This window comes from Leiobunum rupestre, chromosome 1, assembly GCF_980474605.1.
Source record: "Leiobunum rupestre chromosome 1, qqLeiRupe1.1.hap1, whole genome shotgun sequence".
Classification (NCBI taxonomy): Eukaryota; Metazoa; Arthropoda; class Arachnida; order Opiliones; family Sclerosomatidae; genus Leiobunum; species Leiobunum rupestre.
In genome coordinates this window covers 9,466,608-9,494,481 of record NC_143384.1, presented here as the reverse complement: position 1 = coordinate 9,494,481, position 27,874 = coordinate 9,466,608, and the positions used below count along the sequence as shown (strand labels likewise).

At 36.4% G+C, this 27,874-nt stretch overlaps 1 protein-coding gene across 1 annotated transcript in view; it reads left to right on the top strand.

Annotated features, from left to right (window-relative positions):
* Nucleotides 1-27,856, top strand: part of LOC149961052 (uncharacterized) — a 42,150-nt gene extending 14,294 nt beyond the window's left edge. The window contains exons 2-4 of the mRNA XM_090153031.1: nucleotides 459-1,331; nucleotides 26,995-27,792; nucleotides 27,840-27,856. Coding sequence (XP_090009157.1) covers nucleotides 459-1,331; nucleotides 26,995-27,792; nucleotides 27,840-27,856 — 1,688 coding nt within the window. The remainder of the gene's footprint in view (nucleotides 1-458; nucleotides 1,332-26,994; nucleotides 27,793-27,839) is intronic.
* Nucleotides 27,857-27,874: the final 18 nt, after the last annotated feature.

Genomic DNA, 27,874 nt, shown 5'->3' with positions numbered 1-27,874 from the left:
TCGCTAAAAAGACTGGCGTGTTCAATAGCTCAACTTGCGAAGCGTATACATCGTCTTTGGCTTATATATTGATACGCTTCATTTTTTTAGAAAATACCTATTTCCTACTTTGTTCAGACAGTCTAGTTATCGCTTGTCATCCGCTAATAATTTTATTATAAATATTGTTACTACTTTCAATTAATTTTTTTTTACGGTTATCAACTTTACTTTGAATGTTAATATGTTATACCCCCTTTAAATAATTTTGACAAGCATTTTCTCTTAAGTATATTAAATTTTTCTTTTTTTATCCTAAATTTACCCCCCCCCCCCTCTCCAATTTTTTCCTACATTTTCGTATATATTACTCAATAATTTCCTATAATTCCTTTAAATGATTTTAAAAAGTCGTACCATAAGGGGTATTTATGTGGTCGTACTGATAGTAAATAAACTCTTATTTTTTTCATTTTTAGATTCGTCAGATACTGTCGATGATGGTGACAATCCGGATAATTTGGAGCCTCTCGCGATTGAAATTCCTTTTAACGTCGAATTCTCCGCCGCCTGGAATCCCGTCGTCGTTTGCGATAGACTTCCGCGGCAAATCCTCCAAGCCGCAAGTCGTCAAGAGCGGTCCTACCACGTTCCTAAACCGAAAAGCCAAAGAGAGTCACTGGCGGTACTGAACACTTGCCACGACTGCAAGTTGAGATTCAAGCGCAATAAAGCGTTCGTGGGTCACCGATTGATAGTGCACCAGGACCAGAAGCCATACCGCTGCCGAAGATGCCAGTACGCGACGAAATTAAAGTACGCCCTCAAGAAACACAATTTGACGCACATCCGGCCACCAACTGAGTCGGACACCGGCCTTGGCAATTCGCATTGTCAAACAGTCGCGGATGTCCCCGTGGACGGCGACCAGACTTTCGGTAAAATGTCCGCGTTGTTGAATCGCGTCATTCCGGTCGACCACCAACCGCCGTTCGCCTGCTCCGTCTGCCACGCGACCTTCGACGACAAATCGGGCTTAATGTACCACGCGCGCACTCGCAAATGCATAGCCTACGAAGACCCGGTGGCGTTGCAGAAAATACTGAAGATCGACGAACTGCACAGGACCCTCAAGTTTAGCCCGGACAAGGGTGCCGAATTAAAAGAATCCCGGTCCATCCCTAAACGGAAATTGAACGGCCCAGTTCGCCAGACACTAGTTAGTATTAATTGCCAATTGAACGAGGACGGATTCTCAGCTTCGAAGTTGTTCCACGAGAAAAGGAACCTTGATAACGACCATCTCAGCAGTTCCTCATCCGGGATCAGTTCCGACGAAGACGACGTTCATGGTCAGTCACATTTTGGTCATTCTCATAAACCATCTCACTGGTCAGTTTCCATGGGAACATACGTACTTCACCTTTTAATAGGTTTTTCTAGAAAATAACGGGGCCTTCTGGTTCCGACGTCCCTGTCTCTTACTTTTACGAGTCTAAGAGCGCGTGCTAGAGTCCTACGAGGAATCGAAGATTATCTGGCGCGTGCTCGAAGACTGCCCGAATAAAACTTTGTGAGATGTACGAGCAACCATAAACCAGAAGGTCACTTTAGAAAGACCTTTGTAAAAGGTCAAGTTTTTAATTATTTTATGATGTAGAAACGTATATCTTAATTATTTTTACTCAAATGGTCAAGCAATTCTGGCTCGGCGAATCTTATCGAAATTTGATGCACTTGTTTTTATGATTATAAAACTTAGATTGGATGATTTTAGGGTTAAATATTTATAAGTAAAATTTATGGCAAGATTTTGAAGCAAACCTCGCGGATGTTGTCAAAGCTTTGAAATAAAATGCGAGGAATGTGTGAGTAGATTAAATTTAGTTCAGACTTTCGCAATAAAGTATTTAAATATTTGCGGGAAATCCGAGGGGTAAGACAGTCTCAGATAATCTGTACACCGAGTTCGTGCATTTAGCACTGTTAAAGGTACATATTTTCAAGAGTTCGCGAGTTCCATTTAGCACTGTCAAAGGTACGGCAGTGTACACCGAGTTCGCAGAGTGTCTTACCCCTAGGGGAAATCCCACACTATGATGCGTAAGGTTAATTTTGGACTGAAGCCGTGGCTCTACAAAATTGGTGGGGTCTGCAGGGTGGTCTTATTTAAATAAATTTGATTTAAGTCGAAGATATAAATAAGTTTTTTTAAATCATTGATTTAAATCACTTGTTATATTATATTTATTTATGAAGATGCACAAAAGTCTGCTGTCAATAGTTCTTATAAAATAACCTCGGCCATCTTGTTGAAATGTTGCCTTCCCGCTTCAGCTGTGGATCCGTTTTCTCTCTCACTAAAGAGTTTATGAACTCATTTTTAGGCATTGGCTGAACTATTCAAGGGCAACATTTCAACAAGTTAGGCAAGCGTAAAGACATTTTATAAAATAGAGTAAACTAATTTAAATTTAGTAATTTCAATGTAACTGGGATTAATCTAAAATTTTGTTTTCTTTACCGCTGAGGCATAGAACTTAAAAAAAAATCAATAAAACCAAGAAATCCAATTTAAATAAAACAAATTGTAATTAAATAAAGAAATCGACAACCTTCGGGATTTGCTTCAAAATCTTGCCCAAAATTACCTTATCTATATTTCTATCTAAAAATCTGGCAATCTTAGTAGCCAAAGCATTTAAACGAGTAAAATTTTATTATGATTCGTCGACCCATGCTGTCAAGCCAAATTTATTTATTTATCTCACTTAATTCTTATGAAATTCTCCGTTGGCAAGAATGGCAATGAAATATACCGTCCGGTTCCACTTGTCCATTTTCTCGTGCGCGAATTTAGACCTCCGCTAAATTGAGTGACCGCGTCGACAGCTTGACCGACGGCTCTGACTGTTTTTGAATAGAATATATACAATGAGCATCAAAAAAGAGGTAAGCTACAATACATGGAATTGTCCAGGCGGTCACTCATAGGTCAGAGCTGTCACTTAAGTTGTCAGAGATGTCAATCAGTTTTCACTCGTCAAAAAATTAAGTACAGGATAAGAGGGGTGGAAATTCGCTCTGGTCTCGGTCTTTAAAATGTGGTTTTCTCACATTACTAATAGACTTTGTTTACGTTTACGCCTTATCGTGGTAGTTTTGTTAGTAGGATGTACAAGAGCGTATTTAAGGGGAGTTAAAAGGAATCTGCAACGAAATATTTGAAATAAAGAGTGCTAATTCTATACGGGGAGGAAAAGTATTATAGAATAACCCCTCCCTACGTTTGAGATAAAGTTGTGTGGGGCCCATTTCTTGGAACCCGCTCGGTCGGCGATGATAAGAATTGCCTTTGTTGGTCGCCGTCCTAAGCGCCGCCCCCCCCCCCCTTCCCTCACTTAATGGCCGTCAGGGAGTCCCGACCTTTTTAATCCTTTCTTCAAAAAACACCGTGCCGATGGTCAAATCGCCAAACGTCAGAGTTTCTCGGGAAAAATGTTTTAACTTTCGTGCGGGTGACGAATTTATGACTTTGTTTGAAAGTGTATGCTTGGCTTTTGGGGGAATATTTTTACTTCTCAGGGGATTTTACTTTCTGTATAATTTATTAGTGTATTTTGGTGGGTTAGTGATTGTTGTAATTTCCAAGCCATGATGCATAAGCCATAAAGCCATCTTCCGAATAGCTTTTAAAATTTCTTAGTATCAGTTGTAAATCACAAATAATTGTAGAACTGTATCGTAACTACTCGTAATTTTTGGATTGGGTAGTATCGACTCCACCCATGGTCAGCGATTGGGTCACCTCCACGTGACCCAATCGCTGACCATGGGTGGAGTTTATACTACCCAAGATTCCGGATGAACCTTGACATCAGAACCAGGGAACTCTGGGGAATATAGTATCATTATTATTATTTGGACATTTCTATCAATCCTCAAGCTCAACTTACACGTTTAAAAGAGTTCGTAGTTGAATCATAAGTAAAAAATAAGTCGCTGCTATTTTCAATCGTCTAGTCTTCCTCCGTGGCCAACTGTACTCAACTCTTCAAATTACGTTTCCGAAGGTGACGCATCAGCTATTTGTACCGACAATTGTGATAAGTACAATTATAAGTTATACGTGGCTGGCTTGGAAAATATTTTTTATAAAATTTGACTAGTATCGGTTTAATGATTTTGTATAGTAGTAGTGTCGGGGTTTATTTGAATGAGGGTTTGGAATGTTGATACGTGTGGGTGGGGTTGTCGGGGAATTGCAACGTTATTAGTCAATATTGATTGAAATTGTGTAGGTGTTTCATATTGCATTTGTTTAAGCGTTTAATTTTTGTAATAAATGACCATTGGCATGGTAATTTTTCGTAGTCATTTAGCTCTTAACATTCGATAATTCGTGGTCGTCGATTAAATGACCGGTTAGCGGGGCGTACCAATTTTTTCACTCAGATCTATTTGGTCGAGTTTCGCGTCTTTGTTTGCTCGAAGACCTATCGGTACGAGCTATTAGCAAGTTTTTAAATTTATTCAAATTTGCTTAGGCATTTTTATCCCTTTTCTTTATGGACTAATCTACTTATTCGCGTATTTTATAATATTTAAGGGGGTTAATCCCCCACCTCCCAAAATGGATCAGTCAAGTGAGGTTGTCAATATTGTCTTTTGGTCCAAAAAGGGTGTACAATTTAAGCCAAATGAACTCCTAGATACGCAATTGAGGTAGTGTTTTTAATAAGAATCTAATTCTTCCAAATAAAATTTTATATTTTCTACTCATTTATCGAAATGGTTTTTAAATAAAACCGATATAGAACAATTCAATATCGAAATCTGACTCGAAATCAGTCTATTCTCTATAGCATTAAATCTTGCAAAATGTGTTAATAGCAATTTGACCTACTCTCTGGGGACACAGCTGTTGAAGGATTATCACACAAACGAGCTTCTCTGTAACGGCTTTTAGCACCCAAATCCGCCATTGGCTTTGAAATAATCTAGTGTTGTAAGTAAATTTAAGCGGCATTTTCGCCTCATTTTGTCGAATCTAAAAGTAAAACTAAACCTCTACACTAGTTTAAACTGATTAACAATGTAACACTAATGTTTTTCAGTATGTTTACTGTTATTTGACATTTTATATCGATAAAAAGATAAAAACTTTAAAAACCTGTAAAAAGTTTTTTATGTTTCAATCGATTATTTATCCGATTTGCGGAAATTTTTCCGCATTTAATTTTTCCCAATTTCGTTAACTAAAATGTTTTTAGTTACTTTGTATTTTTATAAGTAATTTCATTACTAGTGGAAAATGTACCGTAGAATTGAATTTTTTCGCATAAAGAAGTACCAAAGTTATTTAGCTTAGATGGTAACCGAGTCGGTCAGAAAGATCTCATCTGGGGTCGCGGTAACTCGATCGCGTGGGAAAAGAATTATCTTAAAACTTCCTCTCGCATTGATTATATGACTCTCCCCTGTCAACTGCTTCGTTGGACCGCCCCACCCGAAAAAAGAGGGAGACTGGAGCTATGTTGCAAAGTTTTACTTCTTTATTAGATATTCGGTGTCCTCAGGGTTGGCAAGTTCCCGCCAGACCAAATTTAACCATCTGGCTGTAACCGGATTGTTAAATTGTTAGAAAAATGCATGGTAGAAACGTTTTTTTAATTATTAATTAATTATAACATATTATTATAATTATAATATATTTATTTAAAAAATTAGATTCACAACGAACTTCTCTCGTGCACAGGCGTAAAAAGTTAATTTTAAAACCGCGGTTTCGGTCACCTTCATGGTGCTATTTTCATGGTTTAATCTAATTTTTTAAATATATATAAGAATCATTTAATCACGAAAGTACGAAAACTAAAACTTTCTGATTGGAATCGTCTGATCAAAACATCAACACGGGAAATATATATTATGGCCTGATTTAAGATTTTATTTACTGTTTTATACTTTATGTTGTCTTCTTAATACATCTACTCTGAGGGAAAATCTCAATTTAGGGCCCGATATAAGATTTGGTTTACTGTTGTATACTTTTTGTTGTCTTCTTAATACATCTACACTGAGGGAAAATCTCAATTTAGGGCCCGATATAAGATTTGGTTTACTGTTGTATACTTTGTGTTGTCTTCTTAATACATCTACACTGAGGGAAAATCTCAATTTAGGGCCCGATATAAGATTTGGTTTACTGTTGTATACTTTGTGTTGTCTTCTTAATACATCTACACTGAGGGAAAATCTCAATTTAGGGCCCGATATAAGATTTGGTTTACTGTTGTATACTTTGTGTTGTCTTCTTAATACATCTACACTGAGGGAAAATCTCAATTTAGGGCCCGATATAAGATTTGGTTTACTGTTGTATACTTTGTGTTGTCTTCTTAATACATCTACACTGAGGGAAAATCTCAATTTAGGGCCCGATATAAGATTTGGTTTACTGTTGTATACTTTTTGTTGTCTTCTTAATACATCTACACTGAAACAAAATCTCATATTAGGGCCTGATATAAACTTTTTCATGCTTGTGGTCTCACCCTAGCTTTAACCTGCTAAAACCTCGGATTTATCCGGATAAAACCATACTTGCTTTTTCATTTTTAGAAAAAGCCGATTTTTTTGCCAACTTGGGTGTCGTTATGAACGTTGCATCAATCCTTCGACCCCAATCGAGACCTTTTTAGAAAAGAAGCGGTAAAAACGGCGGGGTCGGGGCTGGGGTCCCAACAATGCACTGAAATGGAACAATAGCCACTGAAGGTCAGGGCTTGGGGTCATAAGCTATAAATTGGAGAACGGTACAATGTCCGAAGCGTCGGAATGTGGACAGCTCCGAATTGTTGTTAACAGAACATAGTGGTCCTTCGACGTAAAATGCTACGGGGATTGAACAAACAACTTGCTTTTCTGTAAAATTCCGAATCTGTTGTCAAAGATCTGGGTAGAAGAAGAGACACCTGTCTAACGTCACTGGGTCTAATTTATTGCGTGAAGTTGGAATGGCATTGTAGAAGGGATCATAAATAGAAATTATCGTGACTTGGCGCTGTCGGCGGTTACGATCCAGGAAAGTAACATAAAAGCATTTCTAAGAAAAAGCTAATGCATAACGGGTATCAGGAATGAAAAATGTTATTCTGTGAATATATTGAACTGCGTCTAGCAGTGTCAAGAACCCCTGGCAGGGTCATTCTAAATGGTCGCGTTAGATGAAGAAAGCAACGTACCGTTTATATCATAAGTAACATAATAAGAATGACACTTCCTATGGTTTCTATGCTATTTTCCTGACCGAACCTTTTTCCGACGAATACATTCTCGACTTGCTCCGACTTGGACTCGCACTCGAACTGAGTAGCGGTGTTATCGCGCTTGGTTGTATTATATTTCGCCTTGGGCATATTAAGACACAGAGGGCTCTGTGCCGAGAACTTAACCTAGATTGCTCAATATCTCTGAAAATCAGTGGTAATTTTTCGTAATAGAAATATTTATTTTTATATGTATCCGCAAAAGACCCTTGATAAAAAAGGTATCGGCAAAATTATCGAGGGCGTCAATTCTGATTTAAATGTTCTGTTGATTATGTGGAATTCTGAAAGGTCTAATAACCGTCGAGCTGACTAGCAAATCTTTTACTTTTGAAAAAAGATTTATTTAATGGAATTTCATTTAGATACTGACAATTTTGTTTTTAAATGTATAAAGTTAGTAAATATAATGGCAGATATAGACCTATAAAGTCCTACAATTTTGAAAAACTAGTCCTATATAGTCCTATACTTTTAGAAATATAATCCTATTTTTCCTAAAATAAATTGAATATTTGAGTGGGGGCCCTGTAATTTTACGATAGTTATTTGTTTTACTTCAACCAATTAAATTCGGTGATTAGCTGAAGGCCTTAGTTATCCTTGACATTCTTCTATTCGTTTACGTTTTATGATTATGAAATTGAGTAGCCCCCATAGAAAAAAAATTTATCGTTTGTTTTTCTAGGAGGTATGTGAATTATTACGACAAAAAAAGTGGTTTCAAATATGCATAATTTTAAGTAATATACTTCTTTTACGGTACACTGCTTAACGTGAAAGTTTTTGTGAATTCATTTTGTAGGCGCTTAAATAGTTCTTTTTATGAAGTAATGTGACCTTGTTTAAATGTTGCTCTTACGTCAGTCTCTTACTTTTACAAGTCTACGAGCGCGCGCTAAAGGCTTTTCTCGAGGGGTCGGACATTTACCAAAATCCCGTACACTTTGTCTAAAATCGCAAAATCTTTTAGCTCCCTCTATGGTAAATTAACATTGAAATCCCAAAAACACCTCAAAAAGTAATGATAAAATCGCCAAAATCTCTACGAAATCCCGAAATCCTGTACAAAATAATGGCAAGTGTCCGACCCCTCGGCTTTTCTATCGCGCGTGCGAAGAATATACTAATAAAGCCGTGTCTTGTCTGCAACATTTTTTTATCGCCATTTAAATCTAGTGATTTTTAATCGCCATTTAAATCTAGTGATTTTTAATCGCCATTTAAATCTAGTGATTTTTAATCGCCATTTAAATCTAGTGATTTTTAATCGCCATTTAAATCTAGTGATTTTTAATCGCCATTTAAATCTAGTGATTTTTATCGCCATTTAAATCTAGTGATTTTTTATCGCCATTTAAATCTAGTGATTTTTTATCGCCATTTAAATCTAGTGATTTTTAATCGCCATTTAAATCTAGTGATTTTTTATCGCCATTTAAATCTAGTGATTTTTTATCGCCATTTAAATCTAGTGATTTTTAATCGCCATTTAAATCTAGTGATTTTTAATCGCCATTTAAATCTAGTGATTTTTAATCGCCATTTAAATCTAGTGATTTTTAATCGCCATTTAAATCTAGTGATTTTTATCGCCATTTAAATCTAGTGATTTTTTATCGCCATTTAAATCTAGTGATTTTTTATCGCCATTTAAATCTAGTGATTTTTAATCGCCATTTAAATCTAGTGATTTTTTATCGCCATTTAAATCTAGTGATTTTTAATCGCCATTTAAATCTAGTGATTTTTAATCGCCATTTAAATCTAGTGATTTTTAATCGCCATTTAAATCTAGTGATTTTTAATCGCCATTTAAATCTAGTGATTTTTAATCGCCATTTAAATCTAGTGATTTTTAATCGCCATTTAAATCTAGTGATTTTTAATCGCCATTTAAATCTAGTGATTTTTAATCGCCATTTAAATCTAGTGATTTTTAATCGCCATTTAAATCTAGTGATTTTTAATCGCCATTTAAATCTAGTGATTTTTATCGCCATTTAAATCTAGTGATTTTTTATCGCCATTTAAATCTAGTGATTTTTTATCGCCATTTAAATCTAGTGATTTTATAATCGCCATTTAAATCTAGTGATTTTTTTAATCGCCATTTAAATTTAGTGATTTTTATAAATAATAGATGAAAGTGCACAAAAATAAGCTATTTAGAAATGTCAACTAAGAACAAAAGTTATTAAATTTAAATTTTAGTTAACAATATTGCTTCACTCAAATTATTAATCAATTTGTCCAGAAATACAGGTATAATGTTAAAATAATTGAAATCGTTAAAAAATCTATAAAACCCAAAACTAATTGGAAATCATTAAAAATCCGATTTAAATCAAATGAATCGTTTTTTTCAACTTTTTTAAACAAATATTTAAGGTTTCGGGGGTAGCCGAAATGTTATTAACTATTTTATCTAAAAGTCTAAAGCATGGGCTATATTCTGCAAAACAAAATATTTGGCAATTTTTCATTTAGGCCCCATAATAAATTTTTATAAAATATTGGGATACACGCTACTCATCTTTATAAATATTTATATTACCGAAAAAGAAACGTTTTTTTTTCATATTCTGAACTGGTTCCAATCATTTTATAGTAATTACCTTTTTTTACTGTGGAAATATGAATAATTTATAAGTTGAGGTTTTAGACTCTGCTGGTCGGCTGTAGGCCCATTCGACCGAAATCCCAAACGACCAACACATTTTAAAATTCAACCGAAACGGATTTTATGAAAACTCTCCATTTAGAATATACTTTTGGCGCCATCTGGTGGGCTATAGTAGCGTGCGCTTCCTATGGTGCGTTCAGGTGCTCTATAAAAAGCCATCGATGCGCATCGGAAAATAAATAATGTTACTGTACGAGTTTTTGTATTTCCGGTTTGGTCGCCACGATGCCCATAGATGATAGATGGCGCATCGGTGTTTTAGTTTTTTTTTCAAGCACGTGGAGAATATGGCTTCCACGATATAAATTAATGTTAATGTTGTTTCGGTGACTTAAACTCGCGAAAATCGAAGGTGCATCTTTGAAGCACCTATAGAAGATAACCATAATTTTATTTTATAAAATAAAAAAAATTTCTTACTGACAGCCGCGTCTAGATGTCACTACTATTCGTAAAGCCCATCGTAGTCTAGATTATCTTTGATGGCATCGATACGGGGAAAAAAGCGTACAGTAATGTTACATTTTTACTACCGTCCGTCGCCTTTAGATGTCGCTACCTTTCATCAAATCCCTCGATGGCATCATTTAAAAATAGCCAGGGTTCATACAACATTTGGAAAATTAATTTCCCTGATATTTCCAGGAGAATGATATTTCCAGGTTTTCTCCTGGAAATTTCCCTGATATATCCAGGTGCTAAAGCACCGTATGGTTTCGTTTAATCGAAAAAAATTATATATAATTATTGAGGCGCTTCCAGACTCAAACGAATTTCCCTGATATATCCAGGTTTTGGTTAAATATTTAAAATTTCCCTGATATCTCCCTGATTTTTTTGGAAAGAATCTGTTTCACTGATATTTCCAGGTTTTCCAAGTTCTCCAAGTTTGTATGAACACTGAATAGCGTACAGTAACTTTTGACGTCACGAGGCTCATCGGTGAAATCACACGAGACAAAAATTCCGTACAACTGGTACTGACGTCACGATGCACATCGGAAAAATCTCAATCGGTTTTTAACATTTTACAGCAACTGAACGTACCCGTAGCAGTGTTGTTTCGAGCGATTTCCGGAAACGTACTTCCTCCAATCACAGAACGTATTTTCGAAGCATTTTTTCGGGAAAAACGTACTTTTAGATTTTCCGCTTAGTACGCCATCTATGAATCAAATTTTCTTCCTTTTTTAAATGTCTAAATTTCGAATCCGACATGGTATCTGCTGTCAACAACTACAATGCCCTTGAAAACAGCGTGGATGTCGCTTTCAATCAGGGCCGGCGTTAGGGGGGGTAAGCGGGGCAAAAGTACCCCGGGCCCGGGCCTCGGAAAGGGGCCGACGGAACGGGAGCCTAACTAAAACTGTCTGAATTAGAACAAAAACAGTTCTTCGAACTGAAAAAACAGTTTAGAGCTCGTTAAATGTGCAGCCTTAAAGGGACATATATTATTTTTATTGTTGATTAATATGTCAAATTCATTTAAAGTATTAAAAAATATTCCTGTGAACAACAGAATGACGTCATTCCGCCTTTCAAATCACAGTCCACTGCTCCTCCAATTTTTAACACAAAATCTTTGATCCAATTTTGCCCACAATGGTATCCATATTTATATTTATTTTCTTCCCTACACATTTAACATAAATTTTTTAAAATTTATTCTTATTATTATTTTATTTTTGTTGCAGCTTATTGCAATAAATAAATAATAAATAATAATAAATTTTAAAATTTTAATGTTAAATGGGAAAAATGAGGAGGAAGGGCCTTACTGGAGGTACCCCAAGAATTATCACATGGGAAAAAGGGGAGGAAGGGCCTTACGGGTTGAGGTCGACTATGGGGTTAACGGTACCATGGAAATTATCGCATGGAAAAAAAGGGAGGGGGCCTTACTGCGGTGGTTCAACTATGGGGAAAAGGGTGCCACTGAAATTCTCGCATGGGTAAAAGGGGGAGGGGGCCTTACTGCGGTGGTTCGATTATGGGGAAAAGGGTGGCCCGGAAATTATCCCATGGGAGAAAGGGGTGGGGGGGGGGCGTACTGGGGTGGAGTGTCTCGAAACACAAAACTAGCAGAGGGCCCGCCTGTAAGGCGGGCTTCTCGGCTAGTACTATTAATAAGACTTTCAACGAACTCCAAAAAGTTAAAACGTACTAAATGTATACCAAAAATATCAAAACTTATTTTCGTATCATAAATTTTCCCAACGTACTAAATACGATTAAAGAAATCCAAAACGTATTTTCGTATCATAAATTTGAAAACGTATTAAAAAAGTACGAAACAACAATGACCCCTGCGCAAAACCAGGCCGACCCTTCGAGCGGTCGGCCACTCTCAAAGGAGTCCCAAGGTCGTTGTATCTCCCTTTTTGAGCAAATGGGCGTTTTCGGGGAAGCTTCTATCAACATAAGTGCTTTACAAGCCATTCATCCAAAATCAAAATGGTCAGTTACTTTGACAAGCAAAGCAATTTGCAGTTAACCCCTCAAGCTACAAACGGAAAAGATATAATGGAGATATCGGTACGGTTATTTTTAGCGGGGCTGAATCGATGGTAATCACGTGACTTGGTGGAGAACTGCAGCGCCATCTATCCTAAGAAATACGAACTATTATTCATTTTCTTTTGCTAATAGCGGTTTAAATTTTGATCGATTCATCTAAATTATCTAATAATTATTATTACTATTATTATTTAAACACCTTGTAATAGAAAGGTGGAAGATAATTATTTGTCTGCAGTATCTGAAAGGAATAATTTATTTATTTACCGTTGCACGACCAACTATGAACACGAGCTACCGAATCGAAGTTGGCTGTGATATGGTAGTCACGTGATTTGTTTTTCCCATTTAAACAAGTTGGTTAAGACCAATTTTACTTTGTAGTTTCACGTATTGTTTTACATTTAAATAGTTGAATGCAGTTACATCAGAGTCATAAGATTTTTATTGATTTTAGTAGATATATTAACTTCTTATGCAATTTGAGTGGAACGGTAATGTAAATAGAAAATAATTTTAATTAAATTTAATTACGATTTAAAAAGTTAATTTAATTGGGTTTGCTTTCAATAGATCTTAAAAGAAATTGATTTGAAAATCTTCATCGGTTCATTGTGTAAATTGGCGCGTGCTTGCTCGGAAGGGATAATCTTATTGGCTAAGACAAATGCAGATAAATATTGCTAAGCCCACGTGATTCTATTTTATTATCAGAATAAATAATTACACGTGCGACGAAAAAATGGGCGATATCATCGAGATTCACGCGTTTTTAATTTAAAAACCCTTCCTTTTGACGGTTTTTATTTTGGAGCGAATAATTTCTTTTAGCGTCTATTAACCTAGTTAGACAACCTAACAAAGACTTAGCAACATTTCTCAGAAAACTTTAATTCAAAAATTACAAAAATGCATTTTATACAGTTTGTTTTTTGGAATATAAAGATTAATTATATGTTCACGATTATAATTTATAGTTATGAAATTAATCGAGGTTAGTTTAGAATTATTGGAAAAGAAAATAAGAACTCAATAGCCGAAAGCAACTGTCGGCTCTATCATTGCCACCTGTATTATATAAGGCCCTTGTTATTAGAAATGGCAATGAATCATCTCAAATACGACTTTACTGGAGAGCGTGGTGCCATCTATTAATGGAAATGGGGGCTAAAATTTGAAATAGCGAAACACTAACGTCGTCAGACAATCATCGTAGAGTTATAATTAGACCACTTATATTTTATTAAGTAGATTCCAACCGTAATTATATATCCCATATAAAATATATTGTTGTCAATTTTACGAACGAGCTAATCAACGCGAGTGGTACTTTTAGGTCCCCCTTTTGGGTCCAAATGTAGCTTAAGCATCTAGTTTTGATTTCAACGCTAGCGACCTCTGTTGAAAAAAGAGCTAGTTGTTTTGAGCCGACCTTTGATTTAAACGTGTGTTTATCCAGTATCCAAAACAATTCACTTATACGTATAAAAAGTTTATCGGCGGCGGTTCGGCGCCAGATTAGAAATCGGCGACGGTTGCGTTAAATCGGCAGCGCTAGGCTCTAAGCGTATATACCCTTGGCTGCGTTCAGTAATGCTCAACGAAGTTATCTTAAAAATTATTTTCGTTGCTAAACGTGACGGAGGGCCCTCAGAGGTCGTATAAAATCCTATATTTTCGAAAATGTCCTATAAAATCCTATATTTTTAGCAAAATCCCCAAAGAGTCCTATAAAATCATATAATTTTGATATTTGGCTCATTTCAAATCCCGCCACCCAGTGCTGCTAGATTTGGCTATTGTATCACTACCGACTAAATTATCAATGCCCGTGCGCGCTCTATCCGAAGGGGGGTACTTTGACTGAAGGATTACGCGTATTTTCCCGGTAGATGGCGATCTTAAGTCTAATTCTTTAGGGGTTATTCGTAAAATCGCAAAGTAAGGGGCAGTTCGCTATGATAATATTCAAATTGCTTTCAAATGGGCTTTCTTTAAATTTTCAAGACGATATTGCTCGAAGAAAGTATATTTCCGTGTAAAGTGACCATAACATTCCATAATAAGGGAAAACAACAAAGAATAAAAACCTTTAGGCCTACAACAATTTACAAAAAATTAATCATCTAAAGTTTAGGATCTTATTTTCATTGCAACTGAACAATCACAGTTCCCATAGTAATACTTTCTTGTCAAAGAAAGCTATATTCTTACAAAATATCACAATTTCTTTTTGGTAAAGAATATTTTTTACACTTTATCACCTAAGCTTTTTTAAAACATCACAGCAATATTACTTAATATGAGTAGAGCTATAAAAAGTGAGGTAGACTTGTATCTCATTAATATTTCTACATATTTAAAACATCACAGCAATATTACTTAATTTAAAAAAATGAGTTGAACTATAAAAAGTGAGGTAGACTAGTATCTCATTATTATTTAGACTTTACAATATACTTTTTTCTGGTGCAAGAAAAAACCTTTTATCACCTTATTAGTTTTAATTAAATTTACCTAGTTACTTTAGTTTTTAGGCCAAAAAAAATTCGATTTAATAAATTTTACTTACAAATAAGAAGTAGTACATCCACATGTACTTTTAAGAGCGGCAGTGCCTGAACGATTTTACGTACTTGTATGGTCGCGAAGCAGACGACGCTTCACAAACACGGCCAATACATTCGTGAAAGCTGGCCGCAGTTTTCGACGAATAAGCGCCTCTTGCGGCTATTGGTAGCGAACTAAAATTGCCAGAAACAAAATTCGGTTTCGATGGGCGCACGGGCCTTTATAATTTAGTCGGTAGTGATTGTATAAATTCCTATACCTATTCATTCTAGTCTATACTTTTCTTATTGGTTAGCTACTATTATATTTTGTGAAGTAGCTATCAAAGATTTATTTCACTCAAAAGTGAGACCTCTGGACGGAACATCCTGTTTGTGACAGGCGGAAGTAAGGAAACGGATGTTCCGTCCAAATGCTGAGTTGCCAGGTAAAAATGTTAATTTTCGGCCCCCCAACTTTCATCCTGGGTCTAATATAGATTTGGTTTTCGAAAAAAAAACACATTTTTAGAATTATTATAATTATTTGAAGATTCGACGTAGGATCTTGTTGAAGGCTTTTTACGCTTGTTGTAAATTTTTGTAAAATATTGTCTGTCGCGGCGTCTGCAGCTATTCTTCCTCCGGGCTGTGACGTCACGTGACCAGGTTTCACGACGCCTTTTCCGTTATTTTCGGCGCGAAAACAGGGACAGTCCTGTTAAAAACGGGACGTATGGTCACGTTATGCATGGTTGACTTTAGTGGTCGGCATTCGATTAATTTTTATCCATGAATAAAATAAGCTCTGCGATATTTAAATACTATTTATTTAAATAACCAATAGTTGAATAAAAATTGTAAAATGTTTAAAGGGAATATAACCTCAGGTATTCGGTGTGGAACACCAACGTTTGCAGCTCGGGCCACCTTTGCCTTTGGCTTTAAAGGGAATATAACCTCTGGTATTTCTGTCACCCTCCGAGGGTTCCAATATTGTCCGCTGCCTCCCATGCCTTTTCACACTAGCGGCGCTGATAATCGCTTATTGTGAAGGGAATAAAGGAAATTGATGGGGTCTTCCATAAAGAACGCGTTGGAGGTTCTATTCCCTTTAAAAATGTTCGGCGCCACTGTACAGGCAAATTTGTAAAATTGAAGGGGTCTTCCATAAAGATTGCTTTGCGGGTTATATTCCCTTTAAATAATCGAAAGTGAATAAGCCTATTATTTAAATAAAACAAACAATTATTTAAATAAATACCACTTTTATTCAAATAAAAGCTTGTTTGCGTAAAAAACATAATGAAATAAGTTAAAATTATATTATTTTTACCGAAGTTTTTTAAATAAATCGGAAAATGTGTGGATAATGAATAAACAATTCCGAGCACTAGTTGACTTAACGTTTTCAACGTGACGTCCAAACCGGATACGCGAAAAATCTTACAGTTTAGATAACGTTATCTTCGTTGAGGATTGTTCAACGCTACCAAGGAAAAAGATTATACCGACTATCGTAACCTTGTAGCGAAAGCGAAGGTAGGAAACGAGTTGTCAGTTGTGACTAGAATCGATGAATCCAGTTATCTTATTCTCGTAAGTTTTATGATAATAAGATAAATGTATCAAATAATTTAACGTTAAAACAACGTTATATAGACCGATTTACAATTTTTAAGGGGCAATGACCGAGGTAACGTGGTGATGGCGTTATTTGTTAGTAGATGGCGCTTTGATAGCAGCATGACGTCATAATTTTTTATTTTCAACGATTGGTTGAAAGTTTTCAGTTTTTAGTGGGGAACGGTTTTGTCGAGATTTAAAATACAAAATTATCTTCCCTGATTGGATAGTCTAAAATCGTATTATAGTGTCATCTATGGCGGAGTGTTAACTTATGTTAAAATTAATTGTTAATTTAAATTTCAAAAACTATATATTTTTAATAAGAATTTAAAGTACTATAATTTAGTAATTAATTAATAACTTTTTAAAAAAGTTTATTTTTCATAAACCTTATAGTGTCACCATCTACTTCAAACATTATTAAATAGGAAGGTACCTCGGGTGGATTTCGCCCCTTTTTGCATATTTTCCTGTAGGCAATATGCGAATGCGTCTATAATAGGCGTGAAACTCCGCCAAAACGCGACAAGAAAAATCCTAGCATCAGCGACGCCCTGCGGCCGGGAGGAAGGCCGCCTTGGGGACCGAGAAAAAAACGGCGTTCGAAGTCGAGGGAAAGTTACAAAAAAAACCGCCAAATAATACAAAGCCTAGCGTTATTTTCGTTTTTTTTTATGAAGCCTGTGTTGGAAAATTACCGACAAGCTGCGCTTGAGACGCAACGCAGGTGGTCGGGCATGAGAGTGGGTGGGGGGACGTACAGTCGTTGGAGGGAAGCTGTGTTGCCAGACGTACAATTATTATCGTACACCTCGATAATTTAAAGCTAAATTGTAGGACGAACGTTATTTTCAAAGACAGAAATTCAGCTTACGCGTACGATAATGTACGATAATTTTTAAAATTCAGCTTACGCGTACGATAATGTACGATAATTTTTTAAATTCAGCTTACGCGTACGATAATGTACGATAATTTTTAAAATTCAGCTTACGCGTACGATAATGTACGATAATTTTTTAAATTCAGCTTACGCGTACGATAATGTACGATAATTTTTTTAATTCGGCTTACGCGTACGATAATGTACGATAATTTTTTAAATTCAGCTTACGCGTACGATAATGTACGATAATTTTTTAAATTCAGCTTACGCGTACGATAATGTACGATAATTTTTTAAATTCAGCTTACGCGTACGATAATGTACGATAATTTTTTAAATTCAGCTTACGTGACGATAATGTACGATAATTTTTTTAATTCAGCTTACGCGTACGATAATTTTTAAAATTTGCTCAAAACCAGTTAAAACCGACCTTTAAACATTAGTTCTCAATCGGTCGAACTTACGTCGTTAGTGTTATTAAAAATTGGTTTCGCGTACGATAATTTTTTTTGAGTTTTAGGAATTGGCAACGCTGGAGGGAAAATGATTTTTTCAGAATTTACCCAACCCCACGCGTGTCACCATCTATCTATCGACGGAGGAAAAACGCGAATAGGGGAAATGCATAAGGTTAAAAAATATTTCATCCCTCGCCAATCCCCTCCCGTCATTTTTCTGTACTGGGGACGAGAGGTTTCGAATGCGGGCCATTGAAGGTCATTTTAGGGGGTCTGAAAAGGGAACGCGTTAGTATGGCGTGAGGAACATCGCAATTCAAAGGACCTTGAAAAAAACAGACTCTTAAAAGTAGAGATAAAACAAGTGGTCCCGGCAGTCCCAAATAATAGTTTCACACGAGACGAGCTTTACGACCACAACGAATAGTAGTATAAACTGATTAAAGTATGAGGGATAATTCCGTTTCCACACCACTTCCGTGAGGTAGGAATCTAGGCCCTTTTTTATTTAGCGAAGGAGGTGTCGAGGGGTAAGACAGTCTCAGATAATCTGTACACCGATTTCGTGCATTTAGCACTGTTAAAGGTACATATTTTCAAGAGTTCGCAAGTTCCATATAGTACTGTCAAAGGTACGGCAGTGTACACAGAGTTCGCAGAGTGTCTTACCCCTCGGGAGGTGTCCCCCGTAGGCATAATCCTCCTCAGCCGGTAACGGAAACATGTTGAACAAATAAAATAAACGGTCGAGAAAAACCGCTCGAAATATTTTTGTGGGAAATATGGGTGTGACAATTTCAAAAATTACACAGTAGAGTGGTTGGACTACAGGGATACAAAACAAACAGAAGCGATTTCACCACGTTTAGAGATGCACTTACGAAAACCCAAGTCACCCCCCCTCTCTTCACACCTGGGGCCTCTAAGGAGGTGATAGTTACCAAATTCCACAGAATGGCTGGGCTCCGAAGAGTCGCCTACAATAGAGAGTAGCGCTCGGTGGGAGAGCCGCCATATCTTACCCTCCTTCACGCGAATGGAAGCGAGAGGCAAGCGCTGTTGCGGAAACCGTGTGCGAACGAAAACGATAAAACGAAGAGACGGAATTTACGCTAGAAGATCGCCGAATCCATTCCCGATAGCCCGGCTTGTCCGGTTGTTGGTTGTCGAACGCGCGTGTATTTTAAGGACGAAAATCTGGTAGTACTATAGCAGAATATGGTTCTGTCTCTACAAACCTTGGGTTTCTACGGCCTTCCCTCTGGTTTAAAACGCGAGCGTAGGAGGATTCTACCGTGGCGTAAGAGAACGACGTTATTGCGGACGGTGAGAATCCTACCGTGGCGTTCGAAAACGGTGTTTTTGCGAACGGCGGCGGCGGGGACTGTAGCGGCTACCGGAGTTTTACTCTAGCCTATACACTTTTTTGGGAATTTTGCTGTGCGCGTTCATGTTGAGTTTACCCCCCTTAACCCCCATTCTCCATATCCTGGGACCAAAGCAGCGTTGCCAGATATAAAAATGAAAATTATTGTATGTGAACTCAAAAATTATTGAATTCTTTGCCAAATTATTTTACTAGCATTATGTAGGCTTGTTTTGAGAATTTGGCGAGTATTTAAAAATTAAAAGTTAATTTTAATGATCAAACCACCAAAAATTGCCTTTGTCAACGTCTAGATTTAATTTAAACAAAGTAGATGAATAATCTTTTTGGTCTGAACATGAGTGCATGGTTTCGAAAATTATTGACAATATGGTATGTCCTATCAGAATTATGGAAAATATGGTACGGTCTGTTAAAATTATTACAAAATGGCGTATCATATGGCGCACTGGTGAAATTATGCTACGTTCCAAATTCATAGCTGGAATTATTGAATTGTACCATAATTATAGTACGTCTGGCAACGCTGGACCAAAGACCCGAGCCTAGACCCCCCACCGGTGGTTCCAGGTAATAGCCGACTAGCGGGCGGCCAAAAAGAGGGGTCGAAAAGACCGCGAAAAAGAGTGTATACTAGGCTCGTGTAAAACTAATGAACAGCCACTGAAGAATACCAAAAGTGTATTTATATGAGCTTAAAGAGGATAGCTGTGGAGACGATTTAAGCATTTCTCCCAATCCCCCTCAGTCCTCACGTAGTCATTTCCAATCCACAAAAAATCGCTCGCATGACGATAATTGTTTTAAATATTTAAATGTATGAATTGTATTCACTTAAATATTTAGTAAAATATAAAGGAGTACCGTTAATGTTTTAATACACCTATCTTCATAAACCATACTGAGTAGTGAACCAAAGGGACACATCCATAATGTATGAAATCGTAATGTTTATATTTGGGTACCGATGGCTTTGAAAGTAAACTCATTACTGATTGGCTAAAAAATATTTTCTGAAGTCTTTATATCCTAACGTAACGGTTTTTTCGTGTTAGTCGTGATAAATCAACTATTTATTGTTAAATTAACGTTTAATTAAATCAGAACTAACGGAAAAATTGATTTGAAAGTACGGACGTTATTTAAATTACAAAAATTAACTTTTAAAATATCGAATCTTGAAACAAATTGGTAATATTTATAAGACTTGGACCATGAGGTATTGTGAGGTGTTTATGTGCAAACAAAAAGTTTCAACTGATAAACATGGGAAAAAAGTAAGAATTGTGGGGCAAACATGGTGATATTATGGAGTATTTCTGTCTATCCAACTACATAGCTCAACTGATATGTCAATGGTGAACCCAAAGCCGCACATCCAAGTTTTGTATATTTCCATGATTTGGTATTTGGTTTAGGTATTAGTTTCTTAAAGTCAAAATTTTGGGATAAGATCCATTTTATCTTGATCTCTAACTTTCCGCCTAGCTTCATAAATCTTGGATGTCATGTCTCGGCAAGAACCATTCTCCTTCGGGGCTTGAAAGTTATATCAAGGAAGCGCAGCGGCAGTGGCGTAGACAAGGGGGGGAGTTTCCGGGTCCAGACCCCTCCCTTGGGTCTACCTTTGACTGTACTAAATTTCAAAAGCGCGCTAACTGCTCCAAATGCGTTAGCGTGTTTAAAGGCCTGGTGTGGCACTATCTTATCGAAGTGGTGTACAGCCAGAAGTAATATTTCACTCAAATTTAAGATTTATTACCAATTCATGATTTTCTGCTACCTGCTTAAATGGAATACGGGCACGAAATAATATGATCGCCTTGTTGGCGAACGATTTTTCTATTGGGTTATTTTCTCATGTGATTCAACTAAAAAGTCATGGTAGTTTGATAATGATCAAATGGATGATGTTCATACTTGATGAGTGAAATGGTTAGGAGTTTAAATTTATCACGTTATAATAATTTTACTATGGCTAATTGGTCTGTAAAACAAACTTGGTGCAATCTTGTAGCTGAAAGAAGTATTATATTGAGTGGGAAGCGTTGGGAAAAATCATACCAAGTCGATTTTCTATTCATCACGAATTCTGAAGACCGGGGCGTGCCAACGTTTTAACGAGAGTGGGGGCAAAAACAACATTATACAGGGTTGCCACGGTACGTGGAAAACCTGGAAAAGTCAGGGAATTTGAATATGGGTATAAAAATCAGGGAATTTTAAAGATTAGTAAAAAAATTAGAGATGTCAGGGAATTTAATTTCAGTTGCCAATAGGAAACGTTTACTAAAATATAGGTAAAAAAAATACAAAGTCTTGGCACAAAATATGACCGGAAAATCTCCGAAGATGATCAAGGAAAACCTGCAAAAGTAAGGGAATTTGATTGTGAAAAAACTGCGGCAATCCTGTTATAAGCACAACCAAGAATGAATTGAAGTTACTTAGAATTTTTCAGCATAGCATTAACCCTTGGTACCATCCTCACAGCTTTTGTGGAGAAAGTTGGTCTGCATTTAAGGGGCATTCAAAGGCATACCATATAGAAAACTTGAATGGGAAAGCAGACGAATTTAAGCTACAAAGGTTGCGAGGATGGGAATCAGAATCCTGAAGTCCAATATTCTTAGTCACTTCAATACATTCTTGGCACAACCTTGTTAAATATGCTGCGTCCGAAAAAATGCCGAGAGATAAAAAAACAACGGTGTCGCGTGTTTAGTCAACTTGTCTTTAGAGTCCGTCAGTGGCAAATAAGTATTTATTTATTTATTTATTCAATGAAATAACAACCGTGAAGGCAAAGGCTGACTTACGTGCAGAAAGACAAATAATCAATATAACAGAATAATATAGATAAAAAAGTATACAATAAAGAACATATTTTAAGAATTGACATTGTAAAAGAGGAATGATTTGGGGAGCGATTTCCAATCATAATAATCAGCTAGGCGAATACCCAAGGCACCACCTTAGGCCCAAGTCATCTAGCGACTTTACAGGCTAATAATTGAGGTGGCGGGGTTACAATGCGTAGGAGGGTGGTGGCAAGCCCCTACACTGACTATTGCCGTTAACCTCAACAAGTTTCATGGAAAGGGGAAACCGAAGAACACGGAGGAAAACCCCTTTAACCAGTGGGGAGATAACTAGTTAACTACGCGGGAGTTCCGAGTCTTCTCCCAGTGCCACAAGCTGGAATCGAACTCAGTTCCTCTTGCTGCGATTCGAAAGTGCTAACCACTCCGCCACCCCACAACTCTGCGCAAAGTATGTCCTGGGAAAAGTAGCAAGGGCAGCGCCCCGTGGTTGGCACGCCCCCCCCCCGTCTTCAGAAACGTATTAAACGAGTTCATTGTTCGACGCAACGTTTCGGGAGAAGCATTTTGAATCGTTGAGGGGAGCTAAAAGTCTAGTAGCAGGGTTATTTTTAGGAAGTTAGGTTACGACCCTATACTCGTAAAAGCAGAGCGTGTCCCACGCAGTCAGAGTTCCCCCCCCCCCCCCCAGCTAGGAGAAGGGGGTGTTGGAATATTTGAGAAACCTTTTGACCCGCAGGTGGGCTGCTTCAATAAGAGTAGGATGGAAATTGATGGCAGGGGAGAAGAATTTTGTCAGGATGGGAGTAGAGTCGATTCTGAGAAGGAATTGTGCAGAGGGGAAATGCATTGTTTCCGCCGCCCTTAGCTATGAATTAACCTGGTGTGGTTTTAAAAGGGGAACTCGTTTGACAAGCGCGATAAAAACAGGGTTACCCGGAAAAGTTAGGGAAATCGAAAATGGTTTAGGAATTTTCAGAAATAGTAAAAACAACGTGGAGGTTTAAGATGTAGGTGTCAGGGAAAAGTTGGGACATTTTATTTCGGATCTAAATATAGGTTAAAAAATGCCAAAATTTTCCTTAAAAGTCAAGGAAAATCTCCATAAATGGTTAGAAAATACCAGGAAATGTCCGGTAATTTGAATTTTAAAAACTGTTTCAACCCCGATAAGTTCAAATGTACAAGTTGCCACATTGAATTGCGTATTGATAAAAGGTTAAGCTATTCAATTTCACATTTAATTGAATTATTAAACGTGTAATTATATTTAAATATATAATTTTCAACTCATCATATTTATTATAAGTGTTTCAAGATGTTAAGTTCAGAATTTTAAATAAAATAAACGATGTTTTAATTTTATGGTAAAGTATAAATAAAATACGAGATAATGAGCGAATTAGTAGATAAGTCCATTAAAAAAGGGATAAAAAAGCTAAGCCCTAAACGAATAAACATAAATAAAATAAGTCTCATTTTACATGGTCATTATTTCAAATTGAAGAAGTATAATAAACCAATAAATAATAATCAACTAGGCTAATACACAAGGCACCACCATAGGCCTAAGTCAACTAGCGACTTGTAAAGCCAATTAATGGTGGCCGGGTTACAATGCGTAGGAGGGTGGTGGCCTAGCTGATTATTATTTTTATTTGAAAAGGAGCCAAATCGGGAGGGGGGGGAAACCGCACATCTGGCCACTATGAAGGGGCTGTGAAAGACTGAAGGGCGTGGCGTTTCTTCTTGATATCATCAGGCGATTCTCGGTTCAGAATATATTGTTTTTTAAAATAACAATAACACAGTGATTTTCAAATGGGACTCCACAAAAACGATGAGAGTAAAAATATTTTCAAAGATAAAGTTGATTTAAACCTGGATAAACTAATTTTTTTTATATTGTTATAAATTTAAATTGTATGGAATGTTAGTTTGCTGCTTATTCACTTCCAGCAATTAATTCAAGTAAAGCCAAGAGTTCAACACTTGCTGATAAGGAACCGAAAGGGCTAAACCGGCTGCTGTTTTATTTACTGGTTAATTATCTTGTCTTTTGGTATATTAGAATAATCGATCAATTTCTTAGTAACAATTATTTATTGTTCTTTTGCTAAATGCAAAACTATTGGGTAATTCCATGCCAAATAACCCGTTTTCGGAAAAATTTTCCCACGGCACCATGCGCGATTTCGACGTTACTTTACACGTTAGTAATATAGATAGTTTTAGTGGGAAATACAAATTTTTAGCCCAAAATTCAACGTAGTTTTTAAAATATGATTTTTTGAAAAAATGATGTCTAGGGTGTACATTTTCGAAATGCCGAAAATCTTGGTATGTGCGTACGAATAACTCAAAACGTATTCAAGATAGACCCACGAAACTTTTTATACTATAAATATAGGTAACAGTGAGTAACTAGGAAGTTTTTTTCCGAAATATATAAATAACGGAAATTTCGTTTTTTGAGGTATACTAAAGATGATGTTGTCGCCAAGATATTAAATCGGAGATAAATATGAGAGTTGATATTATGTTAAATGGAGCCAATGAACACGAAAATAGTGCTGTAAGAAATCTCAGGAATTTAGTTTTTGAGTTATAGCTACGTGAACCGACCTATTTTTTTTTTAAACTACCAAACATGGTAGTGATTGCGGCAAAATTACGGTTTTAAGCTACAAAATACGTAAGTAAAAAAGTTGTTTATGGGAGACCTAAATAACCAAAATCAAGATTCAATTTTAACTTATTTCAACTTGCTACGTAAGTTCCAAAACTTCGCACACGTGGCGCGACAAACTATAACGTTTGTTTCTAGTTTCTACCCTTAGATATTCCTTTTTTACGGATTATGTCGTGGGCTTATCAGATTATAAACAGATAAACTAAAGATTTGGTCTGCTACAAACTTCCAAAATATCGTCTAGTCACAGTATACAGGGTGATAACTAAAAAACGATACAGAGCCAATTACTCAATGTGTTTTATGTAAGAATTTGAAATTTGCAGGTTACATAGAGGGTGCAGGGGGACAAATGACAATGGAAATTTCAATGACCTTGAACCAGGTCTTCAAGGTCATTCAAATTTTATCTCTAGAATCGTTAGGATTAAAAGAATGGTTCCAATTCGAAATGTGTTCTACCATGTTTGGTAGTTTTTCAAAAAAATAGGTCGGTTCACGTAGCTATAACTCAAAAACTAAATTCCTGAGATTACTTTCAGCGCTATTTTCGTGTTCATTGGGTCAATTTTACATAATATCAACTCTCATATTTATCTCCGATTTAATATCTTGGCGACAACATTATCTTTAGTATACCTCAAAAAACGAAATTTCAGTTAAAATCACCATTTTCAAATATTTTTTATTAAAAACCTAATTTACATATTTCGGAAAAAAATTCCTAGTTACTCACTATTACCTATATTTATAGTATAAAAAGTTTCGTGGGTCTATCTTGAATACGTTTTGAGTTATTCGTACGCACATACCAAGATTTTCGGCATTTCGAAAATGTACACCCTAGACATCATTTTTCCAAAAAATCATATTTTAAAAACTACGTTGAATTTTGGGCTAAAAATTTGGATTTCCCACTAAAACTATCTATATTACTAACGTGTAAAGTAACGTCGAAATCGCGCATGGTGCCGTGGGAAATGTTTTCCGAAAACGGGTGATTTGGCATGGAATTACCCAATTTAAAATGTTAACATAAATGTATTGCCAATTTTAGTGGGTTTACCTCATTAAATTATTTGATAAATTTAGTTGAAATTTAAGATTGTGCAAACGAAAATAATTATTTCTTATAACCAATTTGAAAAACAAATTAGTAAGAATTCATAAAGTTATTTGTTTTTATAAGTTCCCCAATAATAATTTTTAATTTGATATATTACCTCAAATATAGCAGTTGGTTTTACCGTTATGTTAAATGTGTAATTTCAAATTGAAAAATTTTGAAAAACTATATATTTTTTTTAAATCCAAAATCGACGTGTCAAAATATGGGATAATGCATCGGTGACGTTGTTGTCACGTGATACTTAAATTGTTGTAAAGGTTACCATTATTTACCGCTACCATAATGAAGAATGTTTACTCTGACTATACTGAACTAATGTTGTTTAATGCTTTCTCACTTCAATTTAATAACGACGCATGACGCTGGGTGGCACGTGCCTATTACCACGTGTCAACGGGCGTGCATCGCGTTTAACAGGAATCCATACATCTACGTGGAATGCTTTTCGCGGCAGATTTTTGTGGCAGACGGTTTTTTGACGTCACCATGTTAACTTAACAAACAACAACGTGAGAGGGGAGCGTACGCTAAAGGGATTTTTTCTCTCGTAGGCGAGGCCAAAGCCGTCAGAGTGATCTTATCATACGCGATACGGCAGGATAAGCATTCCAAGTAGAGGTATGGATTCCTGCATTAAATAGAAATGAGAAATCGCCCTAATGTGTGTAGCGCTATCTTCAGCATTGTCGAAGTAAAAAATTTCATAATTGACGGTAGTTTTCAACCAATATTTAGGTATGAAAATAAGCATATAACAAAATAATGAGAAACTTTAGAGTGTTTTCCAAATGATGAATCTGTTTTACCGAGCACGGATTCCTATGACCGCTCGGTAATTGGCTAATATTAGAAAACGTAGTACTTAATCCACATATTTTACGTATGATTTCACTATTCGTGCTATAACTGTTTTTAAATTCTTTCAGATCCGGATTTTAATATTTTGGAAGAAAGAAAGAAATGGAAAAAGTCGAAGAGTCGACGTGGCAGTTCCGATAAAGCCGCGGACAATTCTGGAGAGACGTCTAACGTGCCATTCCGATGTTCAATTTGTCAATTGTCGTTTCCTTATTTCAAAAAGCTGAAGGAGCACCAGCGCGATCTTCATCGCGTGAGCCTTAAAATTTTCAAGTGCCAAAAGTGCGATTTCATTACGAATCAGCATGTCGAACTCATGCAGCATCACGAAACGCACGTGGTCTCGAAACCTTACCGCTGCAAACAGTGCGATCGAAGCTTCACTCGACAAGGCAAATTGATAAGTCACTATTACGATAACCATCCGGACGAATATCAACAGTTTAAAGATAATTTTTACGCCACTATAACCGGTAGTGTTAATCCACGCGATAGCGACTTAAATCTGAAGGTATATTCCTGTGTTAAAGAAGTTATCGACGATGTAGTTGAAATCTCTTATTTTCAAGCCAAAACTTCGATAACAGACAATGTTGAAAATGTTCCGCTTAATCTACAGTCGCGCGTTGAAGGTAGTCAGAAAATGTCTTTGAAAGATTCTAATGGTAATCAGAATTTGCCCTTAGCTTGTGACGTGCCTTTGACGTATCAAAACGTGTCGTATGGCCAGATACCTCCGTCCATTGACAATCGCGAGATACCTCTTTTCCCTGAAAATATGCCATTATCTACTGAAAATAACGAAGTGCCTTGTTCCCTTGAAAATCACGATATGCCATTATCTACTGAAAATAACGAGGTGCCTTGTTCCATTGAAAATCACGATATGCCATTATCTACTGAAAATAACGAGGTGCCTTGTTCCATTGAAAATCACGATATGCCATT